The sequence below is a fragment of the Oncorhynchus tshawytscha genome, linkage group LG30 (assembly GCF_018296145.1).
Source record: "Oncorhynchus tshawytscha isolate Ot180627B linkage group LG30, Otsh_v2.0, whole genome shotgun sequence".
In the NCBI taxonomy this organism is placed as follows: Eukaryota; Metazoa; Chordata; class Actinopteri; order Salmoniformes; family Salmonidae; genus Oncorhynchus; species Oncorhynchus tshawytscha.
This window is the reverse complement of record NC_056458.1, coordinates 52,559,623-52,587,207: the sequence shown is the minus strand read 5'-3', so window position 1 is coordinate 52,587,207 and position 27,585 is coordinate 52,559,623. Positions and strand designations below refer to the sequence as shown.

General features: G+C 51.5%; 1 protein-coding gene across 1 annotated transcript in view; it reads left to right on the top strand.

Moving 5' to 3' along the window:
• Positions 1 to 9,384, top strand: part of LOC112237126 (short transient receptor potential channel 3-like) — a 61,143-nt gene extending 51,759 nt beyond the window's left edge. Inside the window, exons 12-17 of the mRNA XM_042309637.1 lie at positions 1,392 to 1,503; positions 1,755 to 1,950; positions 2,547 to 2,738; positions 7,205 to 7,261; positions 9,051 to 9,126; positions 9,220 to 9,384. Coding sequence (XP_042165571.1) covers positions 1,392 to 1,503; positions 1,755 to 1,950; positions 2,547 to 2,738; positions 7,205 to 7,261; positions 9,051 to 9,126; positions 9,220 to 9,368 — 782 coding nt within the window. The 3' untranslated portion in view covers positions 9,369 to 9,384. The remainder of the gene's footprint in view (positions 1 to 1,391; positions 1,504 to 1,754; positions 1,951 to 2,546; positions 2,739 to 7,204; positions 7,262 to 9,050; positions 9,127 to 9,219) is intronic.
• Positions 9,385 to 27,585: the final 18,201 nt, after the last annotated feature.

Here is a 27,585-nt window from a genome sequence, read left to right as displayed (position 1 = left end):
GAGAGCATTTGGATGATCCAGAAGAAGATTGGGAGAATGTCATATGGTCAGATGAAACCAAATTATAACTTTTTGGTAAAAACTCAACTCGTCGTGTTTGGAGGATAAAGAATGCTGAGTTGCATCCAAAGAACACCATACCTACCATACCTGCCATGTGAAGCATGGGGTGCAAACATCATGCTTTGGGGCTGTTTTTCTACAAAGGGACCAGGATGACTGATCCGTGTAAAGGAAAGAATGAATGGGGCAATGTATCGTGAGATTTTGAGTGAAAACCTCCTTCCATCAGCAAGGGCATTGAAGATGAAACGTGGCTGGGACTTTCAGCATGACAATGATCCCAAACACACCGCCCAGGCAACGAAGGAGTGGCTTCGTAAGAAGCATTTCAAGGTCCTGGAGTGGCCTAGCCAGTCTCCAGATCTCAACCCCATAGAAAATCTTTGGAGGGAGTTGAAAGTCCGTGTTGCCCAGCAACAGCCCCAAAACATCACTGCTCTAGAGGAGATCTGCATGGAGGAATGGGCCAAAATACCAGCAACAGTGTGTAAAAACCTTGTGAAGACTTATAGAAAACGTTTGACCTCTGTCATTGCCAACAAAGGGTATATAACAAAGTATTGAGATAAACATTTGTTATTGACCAAATACTTATTTTCCACCATAATTTGCAAATAAATAAATTAAAAATCCTACAATGTGATTTTCTGGATTTTTTTTTCTCATTTTGTCTGTCATAGTTGAAGTGTACCTATGATGAAAATTACAGGCATCTCTCATCTTTTTAAGTGGGAGAACTTGCACAATTGGTGGCTGACTAAATACTTTTTTGCCCCACTGTAGCCCTTGGTTCACTCCACACCTGACTGCCCTTGACCAGCACAAAAACATCCTGTGGCGGACAGCAATAGCATCGAATAGTCCCCGCGATATGCAGCTGTTCAGGGAAGTCAGGACCCAATACACGCAGTCAGTCAGGAAAGCAAAGGCTAGCTTTTTCAAACAGAAATTTTCATTGCCAAAAAAGGGTATATAACAAAGTATTGTTATTGACCAAATACTTATTTTCCACCATAATTTGCAAATAAACTCATTTTGTACCTATGATGAAAATTACAGGCCTCTCTCATATTTTTAAGTGGGAGAACTTGCACAATTGGTGGCTGACTAAATACTTTTTTGCCCCACTGTATAACCCCAACACCACAATAACCTCTCTGATACCCTACCTGATTATCTCATATATAACCTCAACACCACAATAACCTCTCTGTTACTCTACCTGATAATCTCATAACCCAAACACAACAGTAACCACTCTGTTAATATACCTGATTATGTCACTTTCTCACCCCTCCCGTGTGTGTGTGTGTGTGTGTGTGTGGCAGACATCTTGAAGTTCATGGTGATCTTTATCCTGGTGTTCCTGGCGTTTATGATCGGAATGTTCAACCTCTACTCCTACTACCTGGGGGCCAAGCAGAACGATGCCTTTACCACGTAAAACATTCACACACACACAGTCCTACTATCTGGGGGCCAAGCAGAATGACTCCTTTATCACACATTACATTCACACACAGTAACAACTTCCGTGCAGCCTTTAGCTCAGCAGGCTAACTCAGATGGTTTCAACCCAGTCTATTACATAGGGCTTTATTTTCATTCTAATGATATTTTATTTCCAGTGGTGCTTCAAATAACTCCACCATCCTCCCTTTTATTTCCCCTCCCCCCTTCCCTCCCTCCAGTCTCGAGGAGAGCTTTAAGACTCTGTTTTGGGCGATCTTCGGCCTGTCGGAGGTGAAGTCGGTAGTCATTAACAACGATCACAAGTTCATTGAGAACATCGGCTACGTGCTGTATGGTGTTTACAATGTTACCATGGTGATCGTTCTGCTCAACATGCTGATCGCGATGATAAACAGCTCTTTCCAGGAGATAGAGGTACACACCCCACTACTGATGCTACCAGACTCTTAATATGATTGGTAAATACTGGAACATTTAAGAACTTGCCCCCCAATCCCCCTGTCCAAAACGTGTAAACATTGGACTATAAATTGTGCCTTCCTGTATTATACTGATGTTAAAATGTTTATTCTATTCTACTGTGCCATTTACTTTGTGTTCATATTCTTATCTTTTGTTATTTCTTATTGTTGAGAAGGAACCCGGAAGTAAGCATTTCATTGGACGATGTATACCATGTGTATCCCGTACGATAAATAAAACTTGAAACACACCCATGCAAGCACACACATACGCATACTTAAATACATGCCTGACACACACACAGGATCGAGGCCCTGGCATTGTAAGGTCTCATCAGTCAGACTCTCCTAAACCTGTTTAATACTCTCTCCTTCCTTCTTCTCTGTTCTTCTCTCTCTCTCTTCTGTTCTTCTCTCCCTCTCTCGGTCCTCTCTTCTTCTCTCTCTCTCTCTCCCTGTTCTCTCCTCTCGCTCTCTCTTTCATTCTCTTACCTTCCTTCTCGCTCTCTCTCTCCTTCCTTCTCTCTTTCTCTCTTTACCTGTTTACAGGATGATGCTGATGTGGAGTGGAAGTTTGCCCGTGCCAAGCTGTGGTTCTCCTACTTTGAGGAAGGCAGGACCCTGCCCGTCCCATTTAACCTGGTTCCTAGTCCTAAAGCAATGCTGGGCCTGGCCACTGCTGTTAGAGAGCTGCTGCTACACAGCCACACACAGCCACCAGACGGGGCGCAGCTCAACCAGGTACACATACAAACACACCTCTCTGTTCATCCACTGTATCAGCCTCTAGTTATGGTAGACCTTGGCCCTGTATCAGCCTCTAGTTATGAACCATGGTAGACCTAGGTCCTGTATCAGCCTCTAGTTATGAACCATGGTAGATCTTGGTCCTGTTTCAGCCTCTAGTTATGGTAGACCTTGGTCTTGTATCTGCCTCTAGTAATGAACCATGGTAGACCTTGGATCTGTATCTGCCTCTAGTTATGAACCATGGTAGACCTACTTTCTGTATCTGCCTCTAGTTATGGTAGACCTTGGTCCTGTATCTGTCTCTAGTTATGGTAGACCTTGGTCCTGTATCTGTCTCTAGTTATGGTAGACCTTGGTCCTATATCTGCCTCTAGTTATGAACCATGGTAGACCTTGGTCCTGTATCAGCCTCTAGTTATGAACCATGGTAGACCTTGGTCCTGTATCAGCCTCTAGTTATGGTAGACCTTGGTCCTGTATCTGCCTCTAGTAATGAACCATGGTAGACCTTGGATCTGTATCTGCCTCTAGTAATGAACCATGGTAGACCTTGGATCTGTATCTGCCTCTAGTTATGAACCAATATAGACCTTGGTTCTGTATCTGTCTCTAGTTATGGTAGACCTTGGTCCTGTATCTGTCTGTAGTTATGAACCATGGTAGACCTTGGTCCTGTATCAGCCTCTAGTTATGGTAGACCTTGGTCCTGTATCTGCCTCTAGTTATGGTAGACGTAGTGTAAGATGACGCCGACAGAGACGGTCGCCTTAATTCGAATTCTTAGGAAACTGCAGTCGTGGCCAAAAGTTTTGAGAATTACACAAATATACATTTTCACAAAGTCTGCTGCCTCAGTTTGTATGATGGCAATTTGCATATACTCCAGAATTTTATGAAGAGTGATCAGATGAATTGTAATTAATTGCAAAGTCCCTCTTTGCCATGCAAATGAACTGAAACCCCCAAAAACATGTCCACTGCATTTCAGCCCTGCCACAAAAGGACCAGCTGACATCATGTCAGTTATTCTCTCATTAACACAGGTGTGAGTGTTGACGAGGACAAGGCTGGAGATCACTCTGTCATGCTGATTGAGTTCGAATAACAGACTGGAAGCTTCAAAAGGAGGGTGGTGCTTGGAATAATTGTTCTTCCTCTGTCAACCATGGTTACCTGCAAGGAAGCATGTGCCGTCATCATTGCTTTGCACAAAAAGGGTTTCACGGGCAAAGATATTGCTGCCAGTAAGATTGCACCTAAATCAACCATTTATCGGATCATCAAGATCTTCAAGGAGAGCGGTTCAATTATTGTGAAGAAGGCTTCAGGACGCCCAAGAAAGTCCAGCAAGTGCCAGGACCGTCTCCTAAAGTTGATTTAGCTGCGGGATCAGGGCACCACCAATACAGAGCTTGCTCAGGAATGCAGCAGGCAGGTGTGAGTGCATCTGCATGCACAGTGAGGCGAATACTTTTGGAGGATGGCCTGGTGTCAAGAAGGGCAGCAAAGAAGCCACTTCACTCCAGGGAAAAACATCAGGGACAGACTGATATTCTGCAAAAGGTACAGGGATTGGACTGCTGAGGACTGGGGTAAAGTAATTTTCTCTGATGAATCCCCTTTCCGATTGTTTGGGGCATCCAGAAAAAAGCTTGTCCAGAGAAGACAAGGTGAGCGCTGCCATCAGTCCTGTGTCATGCCAACAGTAAAGCATCCTGAGACTATTCTTGTGTGGGGTTGCTTCTCAGCCAAGGGAGTGGGCTCACTGACAATTTTGCCTAAGAACACAGCCATGAATAAAGAATGGTACCAACACATCCTCTGAGAGCAACTTCTCCCAACCATCCAGGAACAGTTTGGTGACGAACAATGCCTTTTCCAGCATGATGGAGCACCTTGCCATAAGGCAAAAGTGATAACTAAGTGGCTCGGGGAACAAAACATTGATATTTTGGGTCCATGGCCAGGAAACTCCCCAGACCTTAATCCCACTGAGAACTTGTGGTCAATCCTCAAGGGGCGGGTGGACAAACAAAAACCCACAAATTCTGACAAACTCCAAGCATTGATTATGCAAGAATGGGCTGCCATCAGTCAGGATGTGACCCAGAAGTTAATTGACAGCATGCCAGGGCAGATTGCAGAGGTCTTGAAAAAGAAGGGTCAACACTGCAAATATTGACTCTTTGCATCAACTTCATTGATTGAAATTGTCAATAAGACAGTTGTCAATAAGAGCCTTTGACACTTATGAAATGCTTATACTTCAGTATTCCATAGTAACATCTGACAAAAACATCTAAAGACACTGAAGCAGCAAACTTTGTGGAAATTAATACTTGTGTCATTCTCAAACCGTTTGGCCACAGCTGTATACAGTACGAAATTCGAGCAAGGGTTGCCTTCCAGAGAGAACTCAGAGATTGTAGCATTCTCTGTTTCATGGAAACATGACTCTCTCGGGGTATGTAGTTGGAATCGTTTCAGCCACCGGGCTTCTCCATGCATCGCGCCGACAGAGATAAACACTTCTCTTGGAAGAGGAAGGGCGGGGGTGTATGCTTCATGATTAACGACTCATGGTGTAATCATAACATACAGGAACTCAAGTATTTTTGCTCACCCGACCTAGAATTCCTTACAATAAATGCAGGCCATTTTAAGATCATTCTCATCAGTTGTTGTCACAGCGGTGTACATTCCCCCTCAAGCAGACACCAAGATGGCCTTCAAGGAACTTCACTGGACTCGTAGCTGGGGATTTTAACAAGAAAATTTGAGAACAAGGCTACCTAAATTCTATCAGCTTCTTTACTGCACTACGCGCAGGGGTAATACACTCGACCACTGCTACTCTAACTTCTGCGATGCATACAAAGCCCTCCCCCACCCTCCCTTCAGCAAATCCGAATACGACGCCATCTTGCTCCTACCGTCTTATAGGCAGAAACTCAAACAGGATGTACCAGTGATGAGAACCCATTCAACGCTGGTCTGACCAATCGGAAGCCACGCTTCAAGATTGTTTTGATCACGCGTACTGGAATATGTTGCGGTCATCCTCAGAGAACAACATCGACCTATACGCTGACTCGGTGAGTGATTTTAGAAAGAAGTACATTGGAGATGTTGTACTGTGACTATTAAAACCTAACCAGAAACCGTGAACGGCTGGCGGAATTTGTGCAAAACTGAAAGCATGAACCACCGCATTTAACCATGGAAAGGCTGAATACAAACAGTGTAGTTATTCCCTCCGCAAGGCAATCAAACAAGCGAAATGCCAGTACAGGGACAAGGTGGAGACGCAATTCAACGGCTCAGACACAAGACATATGTGGCAGAGTCTACAGGAAATAATGGACTACAACAAAAAAAGCCACGTCACAGACACCAACGTCACGCCTCCAGACAAACTAAACACCTTCTTTGCCCACTTTGAGGATACAGTGCCTCCGTCGCGCTCCGCTAACAAGGACTGCGCCCCCCCTCCTTCCTTCTCCATGTGAGAAAAACATTTAAATGTATTAACCCTCGCAAGGCTGCTGGCCCAGACGGCATCCCTAGCCACGTCCTCAACATGCTCAGAATGCCCTGCATGCTGTAATCCATGGAGGAAAATGCCCTGCGTGCAACAGAAGAGAAGTCCAGGTCACAAAAAAAGTTCTCAGGTCATCTTGGAACAAAGCTGTCCTCTCCAATTCTTCCTCTGAAGAAGCTAGGCTAATTATTGAAGCAATGATGGCTTAGCAAGGCTTCTAATTGGCTAAAACAAAATAGGTTACTTTAGTTGACTACAGCATAAAAGGTCAAAATATTTAAGTGAATGGTACAATAGAAAATTTAACATTGACCCTGAAATGTTGTTTCTTTTACATTTGCACATGAAAGTAACAAGTGTTTGATGCAATAGAAAACACCATATGCTCATCAACAAAGGCTGTAGTAAAGGGTAATGTTTATAATACATGGTTTTATGAGGGTATTAGACTGGGATAAAACGCACCAATTCATCATCATCATCAGGGTTTCAAACGTGGGGCAAAACACATCATAGGAGTTGACCACTGGTCTAAAAACCAATCATTTCTTTTCCTGGGGCAGAGGAACAATGCACCACACCCACATGTGAAAAGATAACGTTCAACTGTGCAACTATAGAAAATAATGTTGCATGATGATACATAAGGGTTCCTATTATTGTATTTGTAAGTGCATTTATAAATGGTTAACTGGAGGCAAGCACTGACTGCCGATCACACTATTTTGACCAATGCGTTGTAACCTGTTTTTCACTGGTTTATAATGCATTTACAAATGATTAAATAACCATTAATAACGTAATTATAAAACTTACTGTAAAATGTTAACGGTAATCCGTATTTATATAGGTATGTAAACAGTATTAATATAGCAATCATAATAAGTATTTACTACTGTGTCTCTGTGTGTTCCAGCTGGGAGACAGTAAAGCTTCAGGATACAGCAACTCTCCGAGACCCACCAGATACCAGGTAACATACACCAGGATTATTTTATTATTTTAATGAGCATGGCCTTATTTATATTACAGCATATTGGATGACTGTCATTCATATTCCATGGACAAAGCTCAATGTAACAACGATAGGTTTAGGCTACTACATGATACTGTAATTTTCCCTAAACCTATCATGACGTTGATAGAACCTAACCTATGAATGAAAGTTTACAATGTAGGTTCACAGGTCAAGAGAATTCTTAACAATCAAGGTCACAGACAGTGACATATTCAATATCATCTTGTCTGCATCTAGCTGATAGTATATATTTTTTATTTATTTAACCTTTATTTAACTAGGCAAGTCAGTTAAGAACAAATTATTTTTTACAATGACGGCCTAGGAACAGTGGGTTAACTGCCTTGTTCAGGGGCAGAACGACAGCTCGGGAATTCAATCTAGCCACCTTTCAGTTACTGGCCCAACTCTCTAACCACTAGGCTACCTGCCGCCCCATCTAAGATGCAAGCATTAGTACAACAGTTGCAAACGAGAGTTTCTATTGGACCAATTCAGCTATGTTTATCCCCGTTTCATTCCGTTTAAGAAAGAAGAAACATTTAAGAAACATTTTTCAACAGAATATGCAGAATGAATACACCCCTAATTACACACAAACACAGTTCATTTCGTAGCAGCCACATACAAACAGCATTATCACTTTCACGTTGTAAATCCTTCTCTGATCTACTTGCTCTCATCCTCTCACCTTTTCCCTTCGCTTGGGGACTTCAGTGCACAACACATCAGCTGTATGTGACCAGGTGAAAAAACCTTTCCAAGCCAAAGCTTCATATCATACCCTCTAAATGCTACACACAGCCTACATTGTGTCACCATATTATCTAACATCATAGTCAACATAGCTAACATAACTAATGCACTAGTAAACTTGCTATAATCATGCAGTACAGTCAGCAAGCATTTTAGCAGTTTCACCGGAGTGCCCTGGTGGCAATAAATGAATACAACCAAAAGCTTACCTTGACTTAAGAGTTCCAGTGTTGGATAGCCATAGCCAGTTAGCTAACGTAACATTCCTCTCTGTTTTGAGCTGGGTTTTTGATTAGGCTAAACAAGCTAGCTAGATAAAGTAGCTAACTAAGTAAAAGTGAGAAAAAAATACTACGAAATATAGCTAGCTCTCTGTCTCCCTTTCTCTTGCCTCTCAATTTTTAAAGAAATGTATTTGTTCAAAACTGTTCAACTATTTCCATTCTCTCGCTTTGAGTCAACTACTCACCACATTTTATGCACTGCAGTGCTAGTTATCTGTAGCTTATGCTTTTAGTACGAGATTCATTCTCTGATCCTTTGATTGGGTGGACAACATGTCAGTTCATGCTGCAAAAGCTCTGATAAGTTAGAGGACGTCTTCTGGAAGTTGTCATAATTATGGAAGGGGGGTGATAACAATCAGCCTCTTAGGTTTTGTATTGTAGTCAATGTACCCAGAGAAGGATGGAAGCTAGCTGTCCTCTGGCTACACCATGGTGCTACCCTACAGAGTGCTGTTGAGGCTACTGTAGACCTTCTTTGCAAAACAGTGTGTTTTAATCAATTATTTGGTGACGTGAATATGCAGTATTTAGTATATTATATATATATATGTTTCACTATTTACATTTTTATGAAAATCACTGAAGAGGATGGTCCTCCCCTTCCTCCTCTGAGGAATCGCCACTCACTCACTTACAGGTTACAATAATGAATGTATATTTTGTAAGTTTATCTGTTCAGTTTGTGTGTGTTTATGTTGCAGAAGATCATGAAGCGCCTTATAAAACGTTACATCATCAAAGCCCAGACGGACAAAGAAAATGACGAGATCAACGAAGGTGACTGACACACACACACTTCAGTCATAAGAAATGCCGAGTAGTTTTGAAACTTTACTCAACGCGAACTGTGTGGTCTGTGTGTGTGTGTAGGTGAGCTGAAAGAGATTAAGCAGGATATCTCCAGTCTGCGTTATGAGCTGCTGGAGGACAAGAATCACAACATGGAGGAGCTGCAGGAGCTTCTGGGGAGGCTGAGAGAGACTTACAACACACACCACACAGAGGAACACACACAATAACACACACACCACACAGAGTAACACACACCACACAGAGTAACATATACAATAACGCACACACCACACAGAGGAACACACACAATAACACACACACCACACAGAGTAACACACACAACACAGAGGAACACACACAAGAACACACACACCACACAGAGTAACACACACACCACACAGAGTAACACACACACCACACAGAGTAACACACACACCACACAGAGTAACACACACACCACACAGAGTAACACACACACCATACAGAGTAACACACACACCATACAGAGTAACACACACACCATACAGAGTAACACACACACACAACACACAATAACACAATAACACACAAGTTTTAAGAAACTGGTTTCAGCAGCTGCATTGATGTCCTTCCTGCCTTCTTTCCAAGTACCACCTGGACTCAGCAGAACATATACTCATTACTGTATCTTCTGTTCCCTGAGAGAGGGAAACCAGGTACAACACAGCTATGGGGAGTTCCCGCCCTCTACTGATCAGTACGCCACCCCTTGGGCCCAGTACACCTTGTCCAGCTGCGTCCCAAAAAAATGACAGTGCTTATTAGGGAGCGACATGTTGGAGTTAGTCATCCCTTTGTTAGCCAACGGGTCCAGGTAGCCAGCTAGCTTCTCATCCACCGGAGGCATGTGGAAAATCCCCGCCCCCTCCATATCCGTGAAGTGGGAATTATCACAGGCAAGCGGTGCAGGACTGCTGATAGCACCAGTAGCAGGACAATGGATAGCACCAGTAGCAGGACTGTGGATAGCCCCAGTAGCAGTGCAGGACTGTGGATAGCACCAGTAGCGGTGCAGGACTGCAGATAGCACCAGTAGCGGTGCAGGACTGCAGATAGCACCAGTAGCGGTGCAGGACTGTGGATAGCACCAGTAGCGGTGCAGGACTGTGGATAGCACCAGTAGCAGTACTGTGGATAGCTACTGGTGCTGCTACAGTAGCAGGACTGCGGATAGCACCAGTAGCAGGACTGCGGATAGCACCAGTAGCAGGACTGTGGATAGCCCCAGTAGTAGTGCAGGACTGCAGATAGAACCAGTAGCGGTGCAGGACTGCGGATAGCACCAGTAGCGGTGCAGGACTGTGGATAGCAACAGTAGCAGGACTGTGGATAGCACCAGTAGCAGGACTGCGGATAGCACCAGTAGCATGACTGCGGATAGCACCAGTAGCATGACTGCGGATAGCACCAGTAGCAGGACTGCGGATAGCACCAGTAGCAGGACTGCGGATAGCACCAGTAGCAGGACTGCGGATAGCACCAGTAGCAGGACTGCGGATAGCACCAGTAGCAGGACTGCGGATAGCACCAGTAGCAGGACTGCGGATAGCACCAGTAGCAGGACTGCGGATAGCACCAGCCGCAGGACTGCGGATAGCACCAGCCGCAGGACTGCGGATAGCACCAGTAGCAGGACTGCGGATAGCACCAGTAGCAGGACTGCGGATAGTAGCAGGACTGTGGATAGTACCAGTAGCAGGACTGTGGATAGCACCAGTAGCAGGACTGTGGATATCATCAGTAGCAGGACTGTGGATAGCACCAGTAGCGGTGCAGGACTGTGGAAAGCACCAGTAGCAGTACTGCAGATAGCACCAGTAGCAGGACTGCGGATAGCACCAGTTGCAGTACTGTGGAGAGCACCAGTAGCAGTACTGTAGATAGCACCAATAGCAGGACTGTGGATAGCACCAATAGCTGGACTGTGGATAGCACCAGTAGCAGGACTGTGGATATCATCAGTAGCAGGACTGTGGATAGCACCAGTAGCGGTGCAGGACTGTGGAAAGCACCAGTAGCAGGACTGCGGATAGTACCAGTAGCAGTACTGCAGATAGCACCAGTAGCAGGACTGCGGATAGCACCAGTAGCGGTGCAGGACTGTGGATAGCGCCAGTAGCAGTCAGGACTGTGGATAGCGCCAGTAGCAGCAGGATAGTGGATAGCACCAGTAGCAGGACTGTGGATAGCACCAGTAGCAGGACTGTGGATAGCACCAGTAGCAGGACTGTGGATAGCACCAATAGCAGGACTGTGGATAGCACCAATAGCAGGACTGTGGATAGCACCAGTAGCAGGACTGTGGATAGCACCAGTAGCAGGACTGTGGATAGCACCAGTAGCAGGACTGTGGATAGCACCAATAGCAGGACTGTGGATAGCACCAATAGCAGGACTGTGGATAGCACCACTAGCAGGACTGTGGATAGCACCAGTAGCAGGACTGTGGATAGCACCAGTAGCAGGACTGTGGATAGCACCAGTAGCAGGACTGTGGATAGCACCAGTAGCAGGACTGTGGATAGCACCAGTAGCTGGACTGTGGATAGCACCAGTAGCTGGACTGTGGATAGCACCAGTAGCAGGACTGTGGATAGCACCAGTAGCAGGACTGTGGATAGCACCAGTAGCAGGACTGTGGATAGCACCAGTAGCAGGACTGTGGATAGCACCAGTAGCAGGACTGTGGATAGCACCAGTAGCAGGACTGTGGATAGTAGCAGGACTGTGGATAGTACCAGTAGCAGGACTGTGGATAGCACCAGTAGCAGGACTGTGGATAGCACCAGTAGCAGGACTGTGGATAGCACCAGTAGCAGGACTGTGGATAGCACCAGTAGCAGGACTGTGGATAGCACCAGTAGCAGGATTGTGGATAGCACCAGTAGCGGTGCAGGACTGTGGAAAGCATCCATAGCAGGACTGTGGATAGCACCAGTAGGACTGTGGATAGCACCAGTAGCAGTGCAGGACTGTGGACACCGCCAGTAGCAGGCAGGACTGTGGATAGCGCCGGTAGCAGGCAGGATAGTGGATAGCGCCAGTAGCAGGCAGGATTGTGGATAGAGCCAGTAGCAGGCAGGATAGTGGATAGCGCCAGTAGCAGGACTGCGGATAGCACGAGTAGCAGGACTGCGGATAGCACGAGAAGCAGGACTGCGGATAGCACGAGTAGCAGGACTGCGGATAGCACCAGTAGCAGGACTGCGGATAGCACAAGTAGCAGGACTGCGGATAGACCCAGTAGCAGGACTGCGGATAGACCCAGTAGCAGGCCTGCGGATAGACCCAGTAGCAGGACTGCGGATAGACCCAGTAGCAGGACTGCGGATAGACCCAGTAGCAGGCCTGCGGATAGACCCAGTAGCAGGACTGCGGATAGCACCAGTAGCAGGACTGCGGATAGCACCAGTAGCAGTGCTGTTGATAGCACCAGTAGCAGTACTGTGGATAGCACCAGTAGCAGTACTGTGGATAGCACCAGTAGCAGGACTGTGGATAGCACCAGTAGCAGGACTGTGGATAGCACCAGTAGCAGGACTGTGGATAGCACCAGTTGCGGTGCAGGACTGTGGATAGCACTAGTAGCGGTGCAGGACTGTGGAAAGCATCTATAGCAGGACTGTGGATAGCACCAGTAGCAGGACTGTGGATAGCACCAGTAGCAGGACTGTGGATAGCACCAGTAGCGATGCAGGACTTTGGATAGCACCATTAGCATGATTGCAGATAGCACCAGTAGCAGGACTGCGGATAGCACCAGTAGCAGGACTGCGGATAGCACCAGTAGCAGGACTGCGGATAGCACCAGTAGCAGGACTGCGGATAGCACCAGTAGCAGGACTGCGGATAGCACCAGTAGCAGGACTGCGGATAGCACGAGAAGCAGGACTGCGGATAGCACGAGTAGCAGGACTGCGGATAGCACCAGTAGCAGGACTGCGGATAGCACCAGTAGCAGGACTGCGGATAGACCAAGTAGCAGGACTTCGGATAGACCCAGTAGCAGGCCTGCGGATAGACCCAGTAGCAGAACTGCGGATAGCACCAGTAGCAGGACTGCGGATAGCACCAGTAGCAGTACTGCGGATAGCACCAGTAGCAGTGCTGTTGATAGCACCAGTAGCAGTACTGTGGATAGCACCAGTAGCAGTACTGTGGATAGCACCAGTAGCAGGACTGTGGATAGCACCAGTAGCAGGACTGTGGATAGCACCAGTAGCAGGACTGTGGATAGCACCAGTAGCAGGACTGTGGATAGCACCAGTTGCGGTGCAGGACTGTGGATAGCACTAGTAGCGGTGCAGGACTGTGGAAAGCATCTATAGCAGGACTGTGGATAGCACCAGTAGCAGGACTGTGGATAGCACCAGTAGCAGGACTGCGGATAGCACCAGTAGCAGGACTGCGGATAGCACCAGTAGCAGGACTGCGGATAGCACCAGTAGCAGGACTGCGGATAGCACCAGTAGCAGGACTGCGGACAGCACCAGTAGCAGGACTGCGGACAGCACCAGTAGCAGGACTGCGGACAGCACCAGTAGCAGCACTGCAGACAGCACCAGTAGCAGGACTGCGGACAGCACCAGTAGCAGGACTGCGGATAGCACCAGTAGCGGTGCAGGACTGTGGATAGCACCAGTAGCGGTGCAGGACTGCGGATAGAACCAGTAGCGGTGCAGGACTGCGGATAGAACCAGTAGCGGTGCAGGACTGTGGATAGCACCAGTAGCAGGACTGTGGATAGCACCAGTAGCAGGACTGCGGATAGCACCAGTAGCAGGACTGCGGATAGCACGAGTAGCAGGACTGCGGATAGCACCAGTAGCAGGACTGCGGATAGTACCAGTAGCAGGACTGTGGATAGCACCAGTAGCAGGCCTGCGGATAGACCAGTAGCAGGACTGTGGATAGCACCAGTAGCAGGACTGTGGATAGCACCAGTAGCAGGACTGTGGATAGCACCAGTTGCGGTGCAGGACTGTGGATAGCACTAGTAGCGGTGCAGGACTGTGGAAAGCATCTATAGCAGGACTGTGGAAAGCACCAGTAGCAGGACTGTGGATAGCACCAGTAGCAGGACTGTGGATAGCACCAGTAGCAGGACTGCGGATAGCACCAGTAGCAGGACTGCGGATAGCACCAGTAGCAGGACTGTGGATAGCACCAGTAGCGGTGCAGGACTTTGGATAGCACCATCAGCATGACTGCAGATAGCACCAGTAGCAGGACTGCGGATAGCACGAGAAGCAGGACTGCGGATAGCACGAGTAGCAGGACTGCGGATAGCACCAGTAGCAGGACTGCAGATAGCACCAGTAGCAGGACTGCGGATAGCACCAGTAGCAGGACTGCGGATAGCACCAGTAGCAGGACTGCGGATAGCACCAGTAGCAGGACTGCGGATAGCACCAGTAGCAGGACTGCGGATAGCACGAGAAGCAGGACTGCGGATAGCACCAGTAGCAGGACTGCGGACAGCACCAGTAGCAGGACTGCGGACAGCACCAGTAGCAGGACTGCGGACAGCACCAGTAGCAGGACTGCGGATAGCACCAGTAGCAGGACTGCGGATAGCACCAGTAGCAGGACTGCGGATAGCACCAGTAGCAGGACTGCGGATAGCACCAGTAGCAGGACTGCGGATAGCACCAGAAGCAGGACTGGGATAGCACGAGTAGCAGGACTGAGGATAGCACCAGTAGCAGGACTGCAGATAGCACAGGTAGCAGGACTGCGGATAGCACCAGTAGCAGGACTGCGGATAGCACCAGTAGCAGGACTGCGGATAGCACCAGTAGCAGGACTGCGGATAGTACGAGAAGCAGGACTGCGGATAGCACCAGTAGCAGGACTGCGGATAGCACCAGTAGCAGAACTGATAGCACCAGTAGCAGGACTGCGGATAGCACCAGTAGCAGGACTGCGGATAGACACCAGTAGCAGGACTGCGGATAGACTCAGTAGCAGGCCTGCGGATAGACCCAGTAGCAGGACTGCGGATAGCCCAGTAGCAGGACTGCGGATAGCACCAGTAGCAGTACTGCAGATAGCACCAGTAGCAGTGCTGTTGATAGCACCAGTAGCAGTACTGTGGATAGCACCAGTAGCAGTACTGTGGATAGCACCAGTAGCAGGACTGTGGATAGCACCAGTAGCAGGACTGTGGATAGCACCAGTAGCAGGACAGTGGATAGCACCAGTTGCGGTGCAGGACTGTGGATAGCACTAGTAGCGGTGCAGGACTGTGGAAAGCATCTATAGCAGGACTGTGGAAAGCACCAGTAGCAGGACTGTGGATAGCACCAGTAGCAGGACTGTGGATAGCACCAGTAGCAGGACTGCGGATAGCACCAGTAGCAGGACTGCGGATAGCACCAGTAGCAGGACTGTGGATAGCACCAGTAGCGGTGCAGGACTGTGGATAGCACCAGTAGCAGTGCAGGACTGTGGATAGCACCAGTAGCGGTGCAGGACTGTGGATAGCACCAGTAGCGGTGCAGGACTGTGGATAGCACCAGTAGCGGTGCAGGACTGTGGATAGCACCAGTAGCAGGACTGTGGATAGCACCAGTAGCAGGACTGTGGATAGCACCAGTAGCAGGACTGTGGATAGCACCAGTAGCGGTGCAGGACTTTGGATAGCACCATTAGCATGATTGCAGATAGCACCAGTAGCAGGACTGCGGATAGCACCAGTAGCAGGACTGCGGATAGCACCAGTAGCAGGACTGCGGATAGCACCAGTAGCAGGACTGCGGATAGCACCAGTAGCAGGACTGCGGATAGCACCAGTAGCAGGACTGCGGATAGCACCAGTAGCAGGACTGCGGATAGCACCAGTAGCAGGACTGCGGATAGCACGAGAAGCAGGACTGCGGATAGCACCAGTAGCAGGACTGCGGATAGCACCAGTAGCAGGACTGCGGATAGCACCAGTAGCAGGACTGCGGATAGCACCAGTAGCAGGACTGCGGATAGCACCAGTAGCAGGACTGCGGATAGACCCAGTAGCAGGACTGCGGATAGACCCAGTAGCAGGCCTGCGGATAGACCCAGTAGCAGGACTGCGGATAGCACCAGTAGCAGGACTGCGGATAGCACCAGTAGCAGTACTGCGGATAGCACCAGTAGCAGTGCTGTTGATAGCACCAGTAGCAGTACTGTGGATAGCACCAGTAGCAGTACTGTGGATAGCACCAGTAGCAGGACTGTGGATAGCACCAGTAGCAGGACTGTGGATAGCACCAGTAGCAGGACAGTGGATAGCACCAGTTGCGGTGCAGGACTGTGGATAGCACTAGTAGCGGTGCAGGACTGTGGAAGCACCAGTAGCGGTGCAGGACTGCGGATAGAACCAGTAGCGGTGCAGGACTGCGGATAGAACCAGTAGCGGTGCAGGACTGTGGATAGCACCAGTAGCAGGACTGTGGATAGCACCAGTAGCAGGACTGCGGATAGCACCAGAAGCAGGACTGCGGATAGCACGAGAAGCAGGACTGCGGATAGCACGAGTAGCAGGACTGCGGATAGTACCAGTAGCAGGACTGTGGATAGCACCAGTAGCAGGCCTGCGGATAGACCCAGTAGCAGGACTGTGGATAGCACCAGTAGCAGGACTGTGGATAGCACCAGTAGCAGGACTGTGGATAGCACCAGTTGCGGTGCAGGACTGTGGATAGCACTAGTAGCGGTGCAGGACTGTGGAAAGCATCTATAGCAGGACTGTGGAAAGCACCAGTAGCAGGACTGTGGATAGCACCAGTAGCAGGACTGTGGATAGCACCAGTAGCAGGACTGCGGATAGCACCAGTAGCAGGACTGCGGATAGCACCAGTAGCAGGACTGTGGATAGCACCAGTAGCGGTGCAGGACTTTGGATAGCACCATCAGCATGACTGCAGATAGCACCAGTAGCAGGACTGCGGATAGCACCAGTAGCAGGACTGCGGATAGCACCAGTAGCAGGACTGCGGATAGCACCAGTAGCAGGACTGCGGATAGCACCAGTAGCAGGACTGCGGATAGCACCAGTAGCAGGACTGCGGATAGCACCAGTAGCAGGACTGCGGATAGCACCAGTAGCAGGACTGCGGATAGCACCAGTAGCAGGACTGCGGATAGCACCAGGACTGCGGATAGCACGAGTAGCAGGACTGCGGATAGCACCAGTAGCAGGACTGCGGACAGCACCAGTAGCAGGACTGCGGACAGCACAGGTAGCAGGACTGCGGATAGCACCAGTAGCAGGACTGCGGATAGCACCAGTAGCAGGACTGCGGATAGCACCAGTAGCAGGACTGCGGATAGCACCAGTAGCAGGACTGCGGATAGCACGAGAAGCAGGACTGCGGATAGCACGAGTAGCAGGACTGCGGATAGCACCAGTAGCAGGACTGCAGATAGCACAGGTAGCAGGACTGCGGATAGCACCAGTAGCAGGACTGCGGATAGCACCAGTAGCAGGACTGCGGATAGCACCAGTAGCAGGACTGCGGATAGTACCAGTAGCAGGACTGCGGATAGCACCAGTAGCAGGACTGCGGATAGCACCAGTAGCAGAACTGCGGATAGCACCAGTAGCAGGACTGCGGATAGCACCAGTAGCAGGACTGCGGATAGACCCAGTAGCAGGACTGCGGATAGACTCAGTAGCAGGCCTGCGGATAGACCCAGTAGCAGGACTGCGGATAGCCCAGTAGCAGGACTGCGGATAGCACCAGTAGCAGTACTGCAGATAGCACCAGTAGCAGTGCTGTTGATAGCACCAGTAGCAGTACTGTGGATAGCACCAGTAGCAGTACTGTGGATAGAACCAGTAGCAGGACTGTGGATAGCACCAGTAGCAGGACTGTGGATAGCACCAGTAGCAGGACAGTGGATAGCACCAGTTGCGGTGCAGGACTGTGGATAGCACTAGTAGCGGTGCAGGACTGTGGAAAGCATCTATAGCAGGACTGTGGAAAGCACCAGTAGCAGGACTGTGGATAGCACCAGTAGCAGGACTGTGGATAGCACCAGTAGCAGGACTGTGGATAGCACCAGTAGCAGGACTGCGGATAGCACCAGTAGCAGGACTGTGGATAGCACCAGTAGCGGTGCAGGACTGTGGATAGCACCAGTAGCGGTGCAGGACTGTGGATAGCACCAGTAGCGGTGCAGGACTGTGGATAGCACCAGTAGCGGTGCAGGACTGTGGATAGCACCAGTAGCGGTGCAGGACTGCGGATAGCACCAGTAGCAGGACTGTGGATAGCACCAGTAGCAGGACTGCGGATAGCACCAGTAGCAGGACTGTGGATAGCACCAGTAGCGGTGCAGGACTTTGGATAGCACCATCAGCATGACTGCAGATAGCACCAGTAGCAGGACTGCGGATAGCACCAGTAGCAGGACTGCGGATAGCACCAGTAGCAGGACTGCGGATAGCACCAGTAGCAGGACTGCGGATAGCACCAGTAGCAGGACTGCGGATAGCACGAGAAGCAGGACTGCGGATAGCACGAGTAGCAGGACTGCGGATAGCACGAGTAGTAGAACTGCGGATAGCACCAGTAGCAGGACTGCGGATAGCACCAGTAGCAGGACTGCGGATAGCACCAGTAGCAGGACTGCGGATAGACCCAGTAGCAGGACTGCGGATAGACCCAGTAGCAGGCCTGCGGATAGACCCAGTAGCAGGACTGCGGATAGCACCAGTAGCAGGACTGCGGATAGCACCAGTAGCAGTACTGCGGATAGCACCAGTAGCAGTGCTGTTGATAGCACCAGTAGCAGTACTGTGGATAGCACCAGTAGCAGTACTGTGGATAGCACCAGTAGCAGGACTGTGGATAGCACCAGTAGCAGGACTGTGGATAGCACCAGTAGCAGGACAGTGGATAGCACCAGTTGCGGTGCAGGACTGTGGATAGCACTAGTAGCGGTGCAGGACTGTGGAAAGCATCTATAGCAGGACTGTGGATAGCACCAGTAGCAGGACTGTGGATAGCACCAGTAGCAGGACTGCGGATAGCACCAGTAGCAGGACTGCGGATAGCACCAGTAGCAGGACTGCGGATAGCACCAGTAGCAGGACTGCGGATAGCACCAGTAGCAGGACTGCGGACAGCACCAGTAGCAGGACTGCGGACAGCACCAGTAGCAGGACTGCGGACAGCACCAGTAGCAGCACTGCGGACAGCACCAGTAGCAGGACTGCGGACAGCACCAGTAGCAGGACTGCGGATAGCACCAGTAGCAGGACTGTGGATAGCACCAGTAGCGGTGCAGGACTGTGGATAGCACCAGTAGCGGTGCAGGACTGTGGATAGCACCAGTAGCGGTGCAGGACTGTGGATAGCACCAGTAGCGGTGCAGGACTGCGGATAGCACCAGTAGCGGTGCAGGACTGCGGATAGAACCAGTAGCGGTGCAGGACTGCAGATAGCACCAGTAGCGGTGCAGGACTGCGGATAGAACCAGTAGCGGTGCAGGACTGCAGATAGCACCAGTAGCGGTGCAGGACTGCGGATAGAACCAGTAGCGGTGCAGGACTGCGGATAGAACCAGTAGCGGTGCAGGACTACGGATAGAACCAGTAGCGTTGCAGGACTGCGGATAGAACCAGTAGCGGTGCAGGACTGCGGATAGAACCAGTAGCGGTGCAGGACTGTGGATAGCACCAGTAGCAGGACTGTGGATAGCACCAGTAGCAGGACTGTGGATAGCACCAGTAGCAGGACTGTGGATAGCACAAGTAGCAGGACTGTGGATAGCACCAGTAGCAGGACTGTGGATAGCACCAGTAGCAGGACTGAGGATTGCACCAGTAGCGGTGCAGGACTGTGGATAGCGCCAGTAGCGGTGCAGGACTGTGGATAGCGCCAGTAGCAGGCAGGACTGCGGATAGCACCGGTAGCAGGACTGAGGATTGCACCAGTAGCGGTGCAGGACTGTGGATAGCGCCAGTAGCAGGCAGGACTGCGGATAGCACCGGTAGCAGGACTGCGGATAGCACCAGTAGCAGGACTGCGGATAGCACGAGAAGCAGGACTGCGGATAGTACCAGTAGCAGGACTGCGGATAGCACCAGTAGCAGGACTGCGGATAGCACCAGTAGCAGGACTGCGGATAGCACCAGTAGCAGGACTGCGGATAGCACCAGTAGCAGGACTGCGAATAGCACCAGTAGCAGGACTGCGGATAGCACCAGTAGCAGGACTGCGGATAGCACCAGTAGCAGGACTGCGGATAGCACCAGTAGCAGGACTGCAGATAGCACAGTTAGCAGGACTGCGGATAGCACCAGTAGCAGGACTGCGGATAGCACCAGTAGCAGGACTGCGGATAGCACCAGTAGCAGGACTGCGGATAGCACCAGTAGCAGGACTGCGGATAGCACGAGAAGCAGGACTGCGGATAGCACGAGAAGCAGGACTGCGGATAGCACCAGTAGCAGGACTGCAGATAGCACAGGTAGCAGGACTGCGGATAGCACCAGTAGCAGGACTGCGGATAGCACCAGTAGCAGGACTGCGGATAGTACGAGAAGCAGGACTGCGGATAGCACGAGTAGCAGGACTGCGGATAGCACGAGTAGCAGGACTGCGGATAGCACGAGTAGCAGGACTGCGGATAGCACCAGTAGCAGGACTGCGGATAGCACCAGTAGCAGGACTGCGGATAGCACCAGTAGCAGGACTGCGGATAGACCCAGTAGCAGGACTGCGGATAGACTCAGTAGCAGGCCTGCGGATAGACCCAGTAGCAGGACTGCGGATAGCACCAGTAGCAGGACTGCGGATAGCACCAGTAGCAGTACTGCGGATAGCACCAGTAGCAGTGCTGTTGATAGCACCAGTAGCAGTACTGTGGATAGCACCAGTAGCAGTACTGTGGATAGCACCAGTAGCAGGACTGTGGATAGCACCAGTAGCAGGACTGTGGATAGCACCAGTAGCAGGACTGTGGATAGCACCAGTTGCGGTGCAGGACTGTGGATAGCACTAGTAGCGGTGCAGGACTGTGGAAAGCATCTATAGCAGGACTGTGGATAGCACCAGTAGCAGGACTGTGGATAGCACCAGTAGCAGGACTGTGGATAGCACCAGTAGCAGGACTGCGGATAGCACCAGTAGCAGGACTGCGGATAGCACCAGTAGCAGGACTGTGGATAGCACCAGTAGCGGTGCAGGACTGTGGATAGCACCAGTAGCGGTGCAGGACTGTGGATAGCACCAGTAGCGGTGCAGGACTGTGGATAGCACCAGTAGCGGTGCAGGACTGCGGATAGCACCAGTAGCGGTGCAGGACTGCGGATAGCACCAGTAGCAGGACTGTGGATAGCACCAGTAGCAGGACTGCGGATAGCACCAGTAGCAGGACTGTGGATAGCACCAGTAGCGGTGCAGGACTTTGGATAGCACCATCAGCATGACTGCAGATAGCACCAGTAGCAGGACTGCGGATAGCACCAGTAGCAGGACTGCGGATAGCACCAGTAGCAGGACTGCGGATAGCACCAGTAGCAGGACTGCGGATAGCACCAGTAGCAGGACTGCGGATAGCACCAGTAGCAGGACTGCGGATAGCACCAGTAGCAGGACTGCGGATAGCACCAGTAGCAGGACTGCGGATAGCACCAGTAGCAGGACTGCGGATAGCACCAGTAGCAGGACTGCGGATAGCACGAGAAGCAGGACTGCGGATAGCACGAGTAGCAGGACTGCGGATAGCACGAGTAGCAGAACTGCGGATAGCACCAGTAGCAGGACTGCGGATAGCACCAGTAGCAGGACTGCGGATAGCACCAGTAGCAGGACTGCGGATAGCACCAGTAGCAGGACTGCGGATAGACCCAGTAGCAGGACTGCGGATAGACCCAGTAGCAGGCCTGCGGATAGACCCAGTAGCAGGACTGCGGATAGCACCAGTAGCAGGACTGCGGATAGCACCAGTAGCAGTACTGCGGATAGCACCAGTAGCAGTGCTGTTGATAGCACCAGTAGCAGTACTGTGGATAGCACCAGTAGCAGTACTGTGGATAGCACCAGTAGCAGGACTGTGGATAGCACCAGTAGCAGGACTGTGGATAGCACCAGTAGCAGGACAGTGGATAGCACCAGTTGCGGTGCAGGACTGTGGATAGCACTAGTAGCGGTGCAGGACTGTGGAAAGCATCTATAGCAGGACTGCGGATAGCACCGGTAGCAGGACTGCGGATAGCACCAGTAGCAGGACTGTGGATAGCACCAGCAGCAGGACTGCGGATAGCACCAGTAGCAGGACTGCGGATAGCACCAGTAGCAGGACTGCGGATAGCACCAGTAGCAGGACTGCGGATAGACCCAGTAGCAGGACTGCGGATAGACCCAGTAGCAGGCCTGCGGATAGACCCAGTAGCAGGACTGCGGATAGCACCAGTAGCAGGACTGCGGATAGCACCAGTAGCAGTACTGCGGATAGCACCAGTAGCAGTGCTGTTGATAGCACCAGTAGCAGTACTGTGGATAGCACCAGTAGCAGTACTGTGGATAGCACCAGTAGCAGGACTGTGGATAGCACCAGTAGCAGGACTGTGGATAGCACCAGTAGCAGGACAGTGGATAGCACCAGTTGCGGTGCAGGACTGTGGATAGCACTAGTAGCGGTGCAGGACTGTGGAAAGCATCTATAGCAGGACTGTGGATAGCACCAGTAGCAGGACTGCGGATAGCACCAGTAGCAGGACTGCGGATAGCACCAGTAGCAGGACTGCGGATAGCACCAGTAGCAGGACTGCGGATAGCACCAGTAGCAGGACTGCGGATAGCACCAGTAGCAGGACTGTGGATAGCACCAGTAGCAGGACAGTGGATAGCACCAGTTGCGGTGCAGGACTGTGGATAGCACTAGTAGCGGTGCAGGACTGTGGAAAGCATCTATAGCAGGACTGTGGATAGCACCAGTAGCAGGACTGCGGATAGCACCAGTAGCAGGACTGCGGATAGCACCAGTAGCAGGACTGCGGATAGACCAAGTAGCAGGACTTCGGATAGACCCAGTAGCAGGCCTGCGGATAGACCCAGTAGCAGAACTGCGGATAGCACCAGTAGCAGGACTGCGGATAGCACCAGTAGCAGTACTGCGGATAGCACCAGTAGCAGTGCTGTTGATAGCACCAGTAGCAGTACTGTGGATAGCACCAGTAGCAGTACTGTGGATAGCACCAGTAGCAGGACTGTGGATAGCACCAGTAGCAGGACTGTGGATAGCACCAGTAGCAGGACTGTGGATAGCACCAGTAGCAGGACTGTGGATAGCACCAGTAGCGGTGCAGGACTGTGGATAGCACTAGTAGCGGTGCAGGACTGTGGAAAGCATCTATAGCAGGACTGTGGATAGCACCAGTAGCAGGACTGTGGATAGCACCAGTAGCAGGACTGTGGATAGCACCAGTAGCAGGACTGTGGATAGCACCAGTAGCAGGACTGTGGATAGCACCAGTAGCAGGACTGCGGATAGCACCAGTAGCAGGACTGCGGATAGCACCAGTAGCAGGACTGCGGATAGCACCAGTAGCAGGCCTGCGGATAGACCCAGTAGCAGGACTGCGGATAGCACCAGTAGCAGGACTGCGGATAGCACCAGTAGCAGGACTGCGGATAGCACCAGTAGCGGTGCAGGACTGCGGATAGAACCAGTAGCGGTGCAGGACTGCGGATAGAACCAGTAGCGGTGCAGGACTGCGGATAGAACCAGTAGCGGTGCAGGACTGTGGATAGCACCAGTAGCAGGACTGTGGATAGCACCAGTAGCAGGACTGCGGATAGCACGAGAAGCAGGACTGCGGATAGCACGAGAAGCAGGACTGCGGATAGCACGAGTAGCAGGACTGCGGATAGTACCAGTAGCAGGACTGTGGATAGCACCAGTAGCAGGCCTGCGGATAGACCCAGTAGCAGGACTGTGGATAGCACCAGTAGCAGGACTGTGGATAGCACCAGTAGCAGGACTGTGGATAGCACCAGTTGCGGTGCAGGACTGTGGATAGCACTAGTAGCGGTGCAGGACTGTGGAAAGCATCTATAGCAGGACTGTGGAAAGCACCAGTAGCAGGACTGTGGATAGCACCAGTAGCAGGACTGTGGATAGCACCAGTAGCAGGACTGCGGATAGCACCAGTAGCAGGACTGCGGATAGCACCAGTAGCAGGACTGTGGATAGCACCAGTAGCGGTGCAGGACTTTGGATAGCACCATCAGCATGACTGCAGATAGCACCAGTAGCAGGACTGCGGATAGCACCAGTAGCAGGACTGCGGATAGCACCAGTAGCAGGACTGCGGATAGCACCAGTAGCAGGACTGCGGATAGCACCAGTAGCAGGACTGCGGATAGCACCAGTAGCAGGACTGCGGATAGCACCAGTAGCAGGACTGCGGATAGCACCAGTAGCAGGACTGCGGATAGCACCAGTAGCAGGACTGCGGATAGCACGAGAAGCAGGACTGCGGATAGCACGAGTAGCAGGACTGCGGACAGCACCAGTAGCAGGACTGCGGACAGCACCAGTAGCAGGACTGCGGACAGCACAGGTAGCAGGACTGCGGATAGCACCAGTAGCAGGACTGCGGATAGCACCAGTAGCAGGACTGCGGATAGCACCAGTAGCAGGACTGCGGATAGCACCAGTAGCAGGACTGCGGATAGCACGAGAAGCAGGACTGCGGATAGCACGAGTAGCAGGACTGCGGATAGCACCAGTAGCAGGACTGCAGATAGCACAGGTAGCAGGACTGCGGATAGCACCAGTAGCAGGACTGCGGATAGCACCAGTAGCAGGACTGCGGATAGCACCAGTAGCAGGACTGCGGATAGCACGAGAAGCAGGACTGTGGATAGCACGAGTAGCAGGACTGCGGATAGCACGAGTAGCAGGACTGCGGATAGCACCAGTAGCAGGACTGCGGATAGACCCAGTAGCAGGACTGCGGATAGACTCAGTAGCAGGCCTGCGGATAGACCCAGTAGCAGGACTGCGGATAGCCCAGTAGCAGGACTGCGGATAGCACCAGTAGCAGTACTGCAGATAGCACCAGTAGCAGTGCTGTTGATAGCACCAGTAGCAGTACTGTGGATAGCACCAGTAGCAGTACTGTGGATAGCACCAGTAGCAGGACTGTGGATAGCACCAGTAGCAGGACTGTGGATAGCACCAGTAGCAGGACAGTGGATAGCACCAGTTGCGGTGCAGGACTGTGGATAGCACTAGTAGCGGTGCAGGACTGTGGAAAGCATCTATAGCAGGACTGTGGAAAGCACCAGTAGCAGGACTGTGGATAGCACCAGTAGCAGGACTGTGGATAGCACCAGTAGCAGGACTGCGGATAGCACCAGTAGCAGGACTGCGGATAGCACCAGTAGCAGGACTGTGGATAGCACCAGTAGCGGTGCAGGACTGTGGATAGCACCAGTAGCGGTGCAGGACTGTGGATAGCACCAGTAGCGGTGCAGGACTGTGGATAGCACCAGTAGCGGTGCAGGACTGTGGATAGCACCAGTAGCGGTGCAGGACTGCGGATAGCACCAGTAGCAGGACTGTGGATAGCACCAGTAGCAGGACTGCGGATAGCACCAGTAGCAGGACTGTGGATAGCACCAGTAGCGGTGCAGGACTTTGGATAGCACCATCAGCATGACTGCAGATAGCACCAGTAGCAGGACTGCGGATAGCACCAGTAGCAGGACTGCGGATAGCACCAGTAGCAGGACTGCGGATAGCACCAGTAGCAGGACTGCGGATAGCACCAGTAGCAGGACTGCGGATAGCACCAGTAGCAGGACTGCGGATAGCACCAGTAGCAGGACTGCGGATAGCACGAGAAGCAGGACTGCGGATAGCACGAGAAGCAGGACTGCGGATAGCACGAGTAGTAGGACTGTGGATAGCACCAGTAGCAGGACTGCGGATAGCACCAGTAGCAGGACTGCGGATAGCACCAGTAGCAGGACTGCGGATAGACCCAGTAGCAGGACTGCGGATAGACCCAGTAGCAGGCCTGCGGATAGACCCAGTAGCAGGACTGCGGATAGCACCAGTAGCAGGACTGCGGATAGCACCAGTAGCAGTACTGCGGATAGCACCAGTAGCAGTGCTGTTGATAGCACCAGTAGCAGTACTGTGGATAGCACCAGTAGCAGTACTGTGGATAGCACCAGTAGCAGGACTGTGGATAGCACCAGTAGCAGGACTGTGGATAGCACCAGTAGCAGGACAGTGGATAGCACCAGTTGCGGTGCAGGACTGTGGATAGCACTAGTAGCGGTGCAGGACTGTGGAAAGCATCTATAGCAGGACTGTGGATAGCACCAGTAGCAGGACTGTGGATAGCACCAGTAGCAGGACTGCGGATAGCACCAGTAGCAGGACTGCGGATAGCACCAGTAGCAGGACTGCGGATAGCACCAGTAGCAGGACTGCGGATAGCACCAGTAGCAGGACTGCGGACAGCACCAGTAGCAGGACTGCGGACAGCACCAGTAGCAGGACTGCGGACAGCACCAGTAGCAGCACTGCGGACAGCACCAGTAGCAGGACTGCGGACAGCACCAGTAGCAGGACTGCGGATAGCACCAGTAGCAGGACTGTGGATAGCACCAGTAGCGGTGCAGGACTGTGGATAGCACCAGTAGCGGTGCAGGACTGTGGATAGCACCAGTAGCGGTGCAGGACTGTGGATAGCACCAGTAGCGGTGCAGGACTGCGGATAGCACCAGTAGCGGTGCAGGACTGCGGATAGAACCAGTAGCGGTGCAGGACTGCAGATAGCACCAGTAGCGGTGCAGGACTGCGGATAGAACCAGTAGCGGTGCAGGACTGCAGATAGCACCAGTAGCGGTGCAGGACTGCGGATAGAACCAGTAGCGGTGCAGGACTGCGGATAGAACCAGTAGCGGTGCAGGACTGCGGATAGAACCAGTAGCGGTGCAGGACTGCGGATAGAACCAGTAGCGGTGCAGGACTGCGGATAGAACCAGTAGCGGTGCAGGACTGTGGATAGCACCAGTAGCAGGACTGTGGATAGCACCAGTAGCAGGACTGTGGATAGCACCAGTAGCAGGACTGTGGATAGCACAAGTAGCAGGACTGTGGATAGCACCAGTAGCAGGACTGTGGATAGCACCAGTAGTAGGACTGAGGATTGCACCAGTAGCGGTGCAGGACTGTGGATAGCGCCAGTAGCGGTGCAGGACTGTGGATAGCGCCAGTAGCAGGCAGGACTGCGGATAGCACCGGTAGCAGGACTGAGGATTGCACCAGTAGCGGTGCAGGACTGTGGATAGCGCCAGTAGCAGGCAGGACTGCGGATAGCACCGGTAGCAGGACTGCGGATAGCACCAGTAGCAGGACTGCGGATAGCACGAGAAGCAGGACTGCGGATAG